Below are 11,405 nucleotides of genomic sequence, written 5' to 3' on the forward strand. Positions count from 1 at the left end.
AAAGGTCATGTTGCTGTATGTTGGTGTATGCTTGTCCAACCATGTGTGTTCCTCCGTGTAAGTGTTTTGTGTTTGTATCTGATTGGGTTTCTGCATAAAGATCCCATGACATGGGATTAAAGTGAAAGTAAATGCGGTTTGTATGTGTGTTTTAATCAGAACACTATAAGCACGTGGTGCAGCAGATCATTTTAAATTTAGTTATGACGGGGGTGGATACTGTGTGTGACACTGGATGCCAGGGTGGAGGGTGTTTATACTGCTGTCACGCTCCCATTCAGTCAGTCGGGAAGAGAGTGGTCTGATAGCGAGAGAAAGGTTGACAGTTCACTTCAAAATTTCTCTTGTCGTCTTCAGGCCATTTTGCCAAAATGCAGCGTTCAGCACCTGTGGACCCCACAAAGATGGGTGTTGGAAGGGCCATCGCTGTCCTCACCTCTGGAGGAGATGCACAGGGTGAGGAAGTGTGTATTTGTGTGTACAGGCATTTATGGAGTCTAACTCCATGGGTGTAGATACAGAACAAGTTTGCTGAATCCTTTGGCTCTTAATTCTGCCCATAATATGCCATTGGTCTTGTATTAATAGATGATCTGGTCATTAAGGTTCTCCGTACTAACATTCAAAGCTTTGGGGTCAGAATGCTTATAAGTTCTCTTATGCTCACCAAGGCTGCATTTATTTAATCGAAAAGCAGTAATATTGTGAATTGTTATGACAAATTTAAAATAACTGGTGTCTATTTAAATATATATATTTTCAAATGAATTTATTCCTGTGATTAAAGCTGAATTTTCAGCATCATTACTCTGATGTGTCTTCAGTGTCACATGATCCTTCAGAAATCATTCTAATATGCTGATTTGGTGCTCAGGAAACATTATTATTATCACAAAAAACAAATAGTTGTGTTTCTTAATATTATTCTTTGATGATTGTAAAGTTCAAAAGCAGCATTTGTTTGTAACATCATAAATTCCTTTACTGTCCCTTTTGATCAATTTAATGTGTCCCTGCTGAATTAAAATATTAATTTCTTTAAGAAAAGTCATACAGACCCCAAACTTTTGAACATTAGTGTAGATGTTTTTGTGTAGTTGAGCATAACATGCCCTTTACCTAAATGAGGATTATATTCAACATAAATCAAGATTTTAGGTTTAAATTTATAGGAACACAATAGTATTTATTTTAGCTTCAGCTAGCATCAGTGTTTAAAAATGAAAAATATTTGATAATTTTTCTGCAACTATTTTTGTTCAATGGAACACTAAATCCCGTCAAACTATAAAATTACACATGTAATGTTCATGATACAAACCTTGTTCATGTGTCTGTGCATTCAAAATGTGTGCAACTTGTTTTCTTCCTTTTTGTTGTTGCATACATTTCAACTATATAAATCATCATCCACTTTTGTTATATGGGAAAGAGCAGCAAGGACATTCTGCTAAACATCTCCCGTGTTTCATGAAATACAAACATATGGGGTTTGGAATCATGAGAGTGAGCAAATGATGACATCATTTACAGATATGAGGAAACTATACCTTCATGTAGGAAGGTTTTTGCAGTTTCCTCCATTAAAATGCAAGGTATAAAGTCAAATGTTTTTTGGTATTTAATTTAGGTGTAACTTGACAGATGATCATTTAAAGTGGTTGTGTTGGATCCTTGATTACCTGATTGAACTACCACCCCCTCATTTACTATATCAGCCATATTGAATGAGCAACAGGAATCATATATCAGAGAGGTCATGAGAGGTGCTAAAGCTCTCACACTGACCTTTTATCCAACCTTTAGCTGTAGGAAAAAGAACTGGCCTTTAACCTTATCTGGTACCAGCTGCAGAATAAGTCAAATAACTGTGTAATGTCAACTAGTCCTAGAAGAACCTTAACTATGGCCGTCCCATCATTCCCTCTCCCTCTCACTCAATTCCTCTCCATGATCTCTCTGTCTCTCTCTCTGTCTGGAGGGTGTTATATTTAGCCGGTGACCTTTGGGGAAATGTGGTTGCTTTGGAGAGCTGGGCAATGAAGCTTGCCTGTAGTCCTCTCTGGTTCAATCTTAAATGAAACTTGAGCCACTTAGATTGCCCTTTTCAATAGGACTTAACCACCATATGTGTTTGTATGACCAGATGACAAGATAACAGGTTTGGAATAAAACCAAAAACAGTTTCCAGTTAATAAGTCACCAAAACTTAGTTAAATCTAAAGCTTTTGACAAATTAAAAGAAACCTTTACTTCTGTATATAAATGTCTAACAAATCAAAATACTATCAAATATGTGCAGTAATTATGATTCATTAATTATTATATCTCAGGCATGAATGCTGCTGTCCGAGCCATAGTGAGAGTTGGGATCTACACCGGTGCGAAAGTCTATTTTGTGCATGAGGTTTGTACATCTAAATACACACACATACGAAAATAAAGAATTGAAAGTGAAAGATTGCCATTCGCTGCACACAAAAATTGAGAATTTGTAATTCTAATTCACTGTTATTCACTTATGCAGGAGAAATTCACTTTCCAATTCACTCAGCTCTTGCTCAATTCTAAGTCTACTCAATCTTTTTAAAGTCTATGCATTATGTAACATGTGTTTGCTTTCAATTATGCATCCTCAAATTTCTGTGTGCGTCTAGGGTTATCAGGGCCTAGTCGATGGAGGCGATAACATCCGACAAGCAACTTGGGAGAGCGTGTCAATGATGCTGCAGCTGGTAATTTGATAATCTTTTTCGGCAATCATATCATGTGTGTTTTCTATCAGCTGTTTGGATTCCGAACTAGCAATTTGTGAATGAATCACTATTTATGTAATTGGTCAAATGGTTTTGCAAAAAGGTCTGAAATTGTGATTGTTTGATTCATTCCAAAAGTGTTCTGCAGCTCAAACTGTAGAAAATGGCGCTAGTAATGACAAGGTCATGGGTTCAATCCTCAGGAAATGCATCAACTGATAAATTATATCCACTTTATTTAGCAACTCGGAAGTAAGCTATTTTCTGAGACTTCATTAGCCGCTATAGATACCTAGAACAGAGTGGAGTAATAGTAAAAATATTTGCGCTGCAAAACCAGTGTGTTTATAATTACGACTATTAAAATAATATGGTGAAAAATATCAGCTTGCAATATCAAGCAGCATAACAAGCTGTTCTGTATACAGTTAAAAATAACTGGAAGCAAATGACAACAAAAGTCAGACAAATTCAATTCACAAATGGCCACTCCCACTCTGATGTTAAAAATAAGGTGGGTACGTTCAATGCAATGTAAGTTGCTTTGGATAAAAGTGTAACTATAAATGTAAATTCAAACAGTTCAAATACAAACTTGCAGTGGTAAAACAAAAACAGCACTGGATGAGGTGATATTTAGCTACAGTCCATTGTATGACACAAAACTCGCATGCGTGTGTCAGCAATGAAGCTGCTCTTTATTGCACGTGCAGTTTGTGAACAAGCAGCACACTCAGTATTGCAGGTAAAATTTGTATCCATGTATCCAAAACAGCACTAAAAAAAATATTAAAATATGGGGATGCTTTTTGATGGGGTCCTGTGCCCCAGTACTTACGAAAGGCTAGAAACGCTCTTGCCTTTAACACACATTTAAACTCATTTAGTTGACTCTTGTGTACACATCAACACAATCAAACCATAACTGAAACTGAAGGGTGAGTGCATCAGGTTATTTCTGTATGCATGTTTGAGATCATATTGCATGGTTGGCTATAACCACTTTGATCTAGCACAAAATGCCAGAGTTCATCTAGAATTGCTGCTTTGGAGACTTAGGGTAATATTACATAGACACACATATTATACTGCCCACACTACAAATTACCATGTGAGTAATGGCATGAGCCATAGATTATGACAATGCTGATTGGCTAATGGCACCACAAAGACCACAGGGAGTTTCAAACCCTTACTATCAAGGCAAACCTTGACTCATTGGCATCCTGCACATTATGTAGTCAATAACCATCCACAGCACTTTAGTATATTCCTCTGCCAACATCTCAGGTCATGTTAATATTTGGCATTTTTGCTGAAGTGTCTGTATTTTTGATTATTTTTCATATTTACCTCCGTCTATTTTGTCAGGGGGGCACAGTCATAGGCAGTGCCCGCTGTCAGGACTTCCGCACTAAGGAGGGTAGAGCTAAAGCAGCATGCAACCTGGTGAAGTTGGGCATCACTAATCTGTGTGTAATTGGTGGAGACGGCAGCCTGACTGGTGCCAACGAGTTCCGTAATGAGTGGAGTGAACTGCTCCAAATCTTGCTGAAAGCAGGTAGGACTACACCATCCGGTAATCCTTGTCGGCCTGTTACATCAGGGGTTTTAAAACTTTTTTATGTCTACATCCATCCATCCATCCATCCATCCATTCTTGAGCACTACATCAGCATATTACAATGATTTCTGAAGGATCATGTGACACTAAAGGCTGGAGTAATGGAACGAACATTCAGTTGCCATGTCAGGAATATTCAAATGTATTCAAATAGAAAACAGTTCATTTAAATTGTAAAAATATATTACAATATTACAGTTTTTACTGTATTTATGACATAAATGCTGCCTTGGTGAGCACAAGAGACATCTTTCAAAAACATCAAAACAAATTCACAGACCCCAAACTCTTGAACAGTATTGTATATGGCGATCTTAAAGAATGTGTTTTGGCTTTGTAAATATATTAAATATGTACATAATATTTTGCAGAAAGTAAGACACTGTAACTTTATATAAACAGGGACACTGACGAGAAGATTCAATGTGTCAGTTATTAGGAAGTTACACATAAAACGCATGCCTGTCTGCCTGTGCTCATACTGTAGGTAAGATCACAGCAGAGGAGGCTAAACGTTCATCTCATCTGAACATCGTTGGGATGGTTGGATCCATAGACAATGATTTCTGTGGCACAGACATGACCATTGGCACCGATTCAGCTCTGCACAGAATCATGGAAGTAGTGGATGCCATCACAACAACAGCTCAGAGGTAAATGCGTACACACACATGTATGTACATATGTTGCTACACCGTTGCATTCTGAGCCTGACAACACATTGATTTGTCGTTGCAGTCATCAAAGAGCCTTTATACTGGAAGTGATGGGGAGGCATTGTGGGTATGTTGTAGTATGGATGCATGATATGTCATTCTGTTGTTGCATGTTACCATATTGTCTGTTCTAAAAAAAAATCCACTTATGCCAATCGGTGTTTGACTCGATTATTGATCATAAACCAGCTGCAGTAGTATTGTTATGCACAAGGTTACCACCAGTGTTATTTTAGTATCATTGAGATACTATTATAGTATTTTTGTAATATTTTGAATACGTTTTTATTTTTTTATTTTATTTTCTACGTTAATTTTATTTTAAAAATATATATTTCGTTGTGTGTTTTTGTAATTTTTATTACTTATTTATGTATAGTTTTTATTTTCTTTATTTTAGTTTTAGCTTTAGGTACTTTATCTCATCAAGATAAACTAAATGAAAAATGACTAATGTTGCTTTGGAAGCTAGCTAAAATAAAATTATAATATTATAAATTCATATGTTATGGCCTGGTTTCACAGACAGGCTTTAGACTAAGCCAGGACTAGGCCTTAGTTAAATTAGGACGTTTAATTAAGTACCATTTATTAAAACATGCATGAAAATAATTTTAGCTCTAATTAACTATAGGTATAATAGACCTGGTTATGACAGTGTGTAACCAAGAGTGTATGTATATTTTTATGTGTAAATCTAGGTATTTGGCCTTAGTCACTGCTCTGTCGTGTGGTGCTGACTGGGTGTTTATTCCTGAGATGCCTCCAGATGAAGGATGGGAGGACCATCTGTGCAGGAGACTTACCTATGTAGCATCTATACACATTATAATGCCTTACTTATCATCATAGTCAACATCATCATCATTATATTCTGTCTAATATAATTATACTGTCTTAATTGCGCAGCAAAGAAGCATTGGCCATCGTTTGAATGTCATCATTGTGGCAGAAGGTGCTTTGGATCGCCACGGCAAACCCATCACCAGTGACTTTATCAAGAACGTAAGCCCAAACTGTCACATAAATCATAGTGATTTTTTTAATCATGACTTATTCTTTGTGCATGTTTGTGTTTGTTTAGCTGGTCACTAAAAAGCTCGGCTTTGACACACGTGCCACTATTCTGGGTCATGTTCAGAGAGGAGGAACACCTTCAGCCTTTGACAGAATCTTGGTATGATCAGTATTCAGATTCTGGTCTGACAGCATGTTTATTTGATGCATATGTAACATGCTCTGTCTTGTTCTCAGGGCAGTAGGATGGGGGTGGAGGCTGTGATGGCATTGCTAGAGGCCACTCCTGACACCCCTGCATGTGTGGTCAGTCTGTCTGGAAACATGGCTGTTCGACTGCCCCTCATGGAGTGTGTGCAAGTGGTGAGCAGGCATAGACACATCCTGACTTCCTGGCCGCATTAATATTTTATGTTTGATGTGTTTTGATGCGGTAGTTCAAATCAAATCAAAATAACTGCTGTTTTCCCCAAACAGATATAAAAGTATTTATATGAACAGGTCGTTTCGGTCGTTCATGTTTGATTTTTTTAAAATAAGTCTCTTATGCTCACCAAGGCTGCATATATTTGATCAAAAATACAGTAAAAACAGTAATATTGTGAAATGTTATTACAATTTAAAATAACAGTTTGCTATTTTTATATATTTTAAAATTTAATGAATTCCTTTGATGGCACTGAATTTTCAGCATCATTACTCAAGTCTTCAGTGTCACATGATCCTTCAGAAATCATTCTAATATGCAGATTCGGTGCTCAAGAAATAGTCATTATTATTATCAATGTTATTCTATTCTTTGATGAATAGAAAGTTGAAACAGCATTTATTTGAAATAGAACATTTTGAGACAATATAACAGTCTTTACGGTGCGATGAATTTAATGAATCTTTACTGAATAAAAGTATTAATTTATTTTTTTTAAATCTTACTGACCCCAAACTTTTGAATGGTAGTGTAATTTTATATAACATTTAATATATTATTATTATGTATTTTATTTTATTTTATTGCAGTCAATTTGATGAAGATGTTTGGTTTGTTGATTTGTACCATAATTACGTGAATTAATTTGAAATACATCTTGTTCTCTTTTTTTAGACAAAAGAAGTGACCATAGCTATGGCAGAGGGCAGGTTTGAGGAAGCTGTTAAGCTCAGGGGAAAGTGAGTTATTTGTCCTCGTCTGTCTATCTTTCTTTTTTTTCTTTGCTATAACAAACTAAACATGCGACTGATTTGCTGTTTCTCTTCTGCAGGAGTTTTGAGAACAATTGGAACACATATAAACTCCTGGCCCATGTGACCGCCCCAGATGTGAAGGTGCGTAACAAGATATGAAACATTTAATCGTTCATTTTATCCCATTTATTAGACTTTACACCAGATATGTATGAATTTCTCTTCTAGAAATGTATTTATTTTGATTTTCATTATCTTCCTCTTTCCATCTTTCTCTCCTTCTTTAGAGTAATATAAACATAGCTATACTGAACGTGGGAGCTCCGTGTGCAGGAATGAACGCAGCAGTCCGTTCAGCAGTCAGAATCGGTATCATTCAAGGACACAACATGCTAGCAGTAAATGACGGCTTCGAGGGACTTGCACACGGAACTGTAAAGTATTTAACATACATGAGGAATCCATGAGTCCTTATGAAGAAATGTCTTCTCTTTGATTTAAACTCTGTCTCCTGCAGATTGAACCAATAGATTGGGGCTATGTGGGAGGCTGGACAGGCAAAGGCGGTTCTGATTTAGGAACCAAGAGGTATGTTTTTTTTTTAATCAAATAAATACAAATTGGTGAACAAAAGAAATCTTACTTACCCCAAACTTGTGTATATAGTGTGTGTTATTTTTGTATCTCTTTCTTTCTCCTTCTCTCTCTGTAGGTCACTGCCGGCTAGTATGATCGAAGATATCAGTCTGAATATAGCCAAGTTTAACATTCATGCCCTGGTTATCATTGGAGGATTTGAGGTGAGAAAATCTCAAATACTACTGCCAATATGAAACAAAAATATTTGAAATCCTTTTATTTGTCCACCGGCAACTACCTCACCTTGTTGTTTCATTTTTACACACACTCTCTCGCTCCCCCTTTCTGTTTAGGCCTTTGTTGGAGGTTTGGAATTAGTGACTGCCAGAGAAAAATATGAGGAGTTGTGTATTCCCCTGGTTGTTATTCCTGCTACTGTGTCTAATAACGTTCCTGGATCAGACTTCAGCATCGGTGCTGATACTGCTCTCAATACTATCACGACTGTGAGAAACCACACACTATAAAATTGTATAATGTACAATTCACAGACATGTCCCCAACTATCTGTTTAATCTTCTGTTTTGTGTCTTTTAAGACATGCGATAGGATCAAGCAATCCGCCGCTGGAACAAAGCGCAGGGTTTTCATCATTGAAACAATGGGGGGATTTTGTGGATATCTGGCTACCATGGCAGGACTGGCTGCGGGGGCTGATGCTGCTTATATCTATGAAGATCCATTTGCCATTCACGACCTAGAGGTGAGGCATGTTTGGATGGGTGATTGGATGGATATATGTCATTTTGTTTGTTTTTAACTTAAATTTTTGGTTGAGAAATAGACAAATGTGGAGCACTTATTGGAGAAGATGAAGACCACAGTGAAAAGAGGCCTCATCCTCAGGTTGGTCATTTTTGTCACACAATCGGTTTCTGCATCTTTTCACTCTTTCTTTCTCATTCGGTCAACTTCTGCGATAATCTAGATAAATGACTCTAGTCTTATGTAATTCTTGTGACAGCACTCTGATAACATCAAACTGTTTTCCCTCAGGAATGAGAAATGTAATGCAAACTACACTACAGATTTTATCTTCAACTTGTACTCAGAAGAGGGCAAAGGAGTTTTTGACTGCCGTAAGAATGTGCTTGGGCACATGCAGCAGGTGTGTGTGTACAATATTGATAGTATTCTAGGGCTTTGGCCTGTGTTTTTGAACATTATTGCTGAGCTTCCTTGTCATCATCTCTGGGCTCAATTGCTAACTTTTCTCATGGTATTTTCAGGGTGGAACGCCTACACCGTTTGACAGGAACTTTGGCACAAAGATGGGTGCTAAAGCAGTGTTGTGGTTGACTGATAAACTGAAGGAGTGTTACAGACATGGTGAGTGAACAATAATTTAAATGGGTGGATGATAGGAGACTAAATAGGAGACTTAATGGGTTTGTATTGTGTTTAAATTTACAGCACTTTCCATGAATGGGTTGCAAAATAGTGACTGAGATTTTACACACTCAAACACACACACACACACACACACACACACACACAAACGCACATGCACACACTCGCACATACAAACATGCGTGCGTGCACACACACGGTTACATACTACTACTAATAATTACAATTTTATAATAATTAAAATAATAAACATTTCAATTAATAAATAATAAGAATAATTACATATAACATGTTTTACTGCAATAAATTTATTATCAGTAGCTATGTTTCCATCAACCTATTTTTATGCGCATTTTAGGAAATCGTAAGAGAAAAAAAATCCACCAAGATGTGCATTCAGATAATTTTTTATCAGATAGGAAGACATGGACATACAGTAAACTAAGATGAAAACGCATTTACCAAATAAATCCCTCGATGCGCAACAGAAAAAGTCATATGAGTTCCGTCCTGAGATTCATATACTGTAGCCTCAGAATGCAAGATGCAGAATGCATGACAATTTTGCATATGTTAAATTCACAGCTTTGCATGGAAACATAGCTAGTGTCAAAGTCATGACTTGACTGTGTTTTAATTGATGGTTGCAGTCAAGATGTGGGAATGGCCTAAATCACCATTTCAAGAGAGGAATACAAACATTTAGGCCTTAGTTTAATTAGGACATTTAAGTGGCTTTTATAAATGTGTCTTGAGACAAAACAATGGAACTGACATATTTTAAGATCAGTCAGTGCAAGTTCCTTTCAGTTAAAACAGCTCAAACATGCATTTTAGTACTATAGGCTTAAGCCTTGTCTAACCGGGGGTTAATGTTTCAAATTAGCTACTTTTAATGCTCGGTTAATTGTATCTTACATAATATTTTATGTAACATAAGTAATAATTCTCACAATCTTTAATGCATTAAAAAGCAATGGAACACCAAAGTGTACTGTATTCATTGAAAGTGCCCTACATAAATTCTTTACATAAACATCTTTCACTCTTGTATGAGCAGGCCGTATCTTTGCTAACACACCGGACTCTGCATGTGTTCTGGGAATGAGGAAGAGAGCCATGATTTTCCAGCCTCTCACTGATCTCAAAGATGACACTGACTTTGTGTGAGTGATCCCTGATTCATTTACCTATTGTTTCATCTCATCGCTCACATTGTCATTCACTGAGTGAATCCCATCTGTTTCTGTTCCAGACATCGTTTACCGAAGACTCAGTGGTGGCTGAAGCTTAGGCCCATTCTCAAGATTCTGGCCAAATACAAGATCACTTTGGACACCTCAGAGACCGCTACGATGGAGCATGTTATTAAGAAGAGAGGAGCAGTCTAGACACGCTGAATTACAGTGGGATTAAAAAAAAAATCGTAGTATAAAAGAATAATCAGCTGATCACTCTAACGTTCTAACAAAACCATGTAAACATAAAAAGAAATATAGGTTACATGAGTGACTAAATAATGACAGAATTTCCAGTTTTGGGTGAACTATCCCTTTAAGTACGAAACCCCACAAATTTTAACTCTCAACTGTATTTTTACCATTATCTGGCCTAAATGTACTATTGTTAAAAAATAAATAAACTATTGTACTATTGTTTCTAAATAAATAAAACTCCCAGAATAAATTAAACCTGTAGATTTAATTTTCGATGATTTCCCTGAACACAGAAAATTTGTACAGTCACATTAATATCAACATGGCAGCATTGCCAGAGAAATACAATTTATTACACTGCATATTTTCAGTGCTTTTTTATTTGTTTATTTGTTTGTTTTATTTTCTAAAAGACTAACATGATTTATATATGTGAGAAATGAAGTTTTCAAAGTGCCCAATTTTTCTTATGTATATGGTAACAAACACACTCACACACACACACACACACACACACACACACACACACACACACACACACAAAGAACCTGTACAATATATCAATGTCATCAAGTACTCAAATCCTACCACCCAATATTTTCCCTTTCGTCCTGAATAGAGACAATCTGATCGAGTGCATTTCTAATCACATTTATGTGGAGGTGAAATAAAGATGCCTGTCTAA

At 36.6% G+C, this 11,405-nt stretch overlaps 1 protein-coding gene across 1 annotated transcript; it reads left to right on the forward strand.

The window, feature by feature from the left end:
* The first annotated feature begins 218 nt into the window (after window positions 1-218).
* Window positions 219-10,975, forward strand: pfkmb (phosphofructokinase, muscle b). Its single transcript, XM_077198349.1, has 22 exons — window positions 219-456; window positions 2,334-2,407; window positions 2,658-2,735; window positions 4,128-4,317; window positions 4,868-5,033; window positions 5,119-5,163; window positions 5,798-5,906; window positions 6,006-6,101; window positions 6,181-6,273; window positions 6,351-6,476; window positions 7,216-7,280; window positions 7,373-7,436; window positions 7,583-7,729; window positions 7,813-7,883; window positions 8,008-8,095; window positions 8,228-8,380; window positions 8,473-8,637; window positions 8,719-8,780; window positions 8,931-9,042; window positions 9,164-9,263; window positions 10,345-10,450; window positions 10,540-10,975. The coding sequence occupies exons 1-22, from the start codon at window positions 372-374 to the stop codon at window positions 10,673-10,675; spliced, it is 2,331 nt and encodes a 776-aa protein (XP_077054464.1). The 5' UTR covers window positions 219-371; the 3' UTR covers window positions 10,676-10,975.
* Window positions 10,976-11,405: the final 430 nt, after the last annotated feature.

The sequence above is a fragment of the Siphateles boraxobius genome, unplaced genomic scaffold (genome assembly GCF_051911475.1).
Source record: "Siphateles boraxobius isolate OS27281-9 unplaced genomic scaffold, OSU_SipBor_1 41, whole genome shotgun sequence".
NCBI classification, from domain to species: Eukaryota; Metazoa; Chordata; class Actinopteri; order Cypriniformes; family Leuciscidae; genus Siphateles; species Siphateles boraxobius.

Bases quoted from the DNA above. Each gene is read 5' to 3' on its own strand.
- pfkmb (XM_077198349.1), top strand. From the start codon at position 372: ATGCAGCGTTCAGCACCTGTGGACCCCACAAAGATGGGTGTTGGAAGG. The intron at 5,164-5,797 runs GTATGTTGTAGT...GTGTAAATCTAG, and splicing joins GTGATGGGGAGGCATTGTGG to GTATTTGGCCTTAGTCACTG. The intron at 8,638-8,718 runs GTGAGGCATGTT...GTTGAGAAATAG, and splicing joins TTGCCATTCACGACCTAGAG to ACAAATGTGGAGCACTTATT.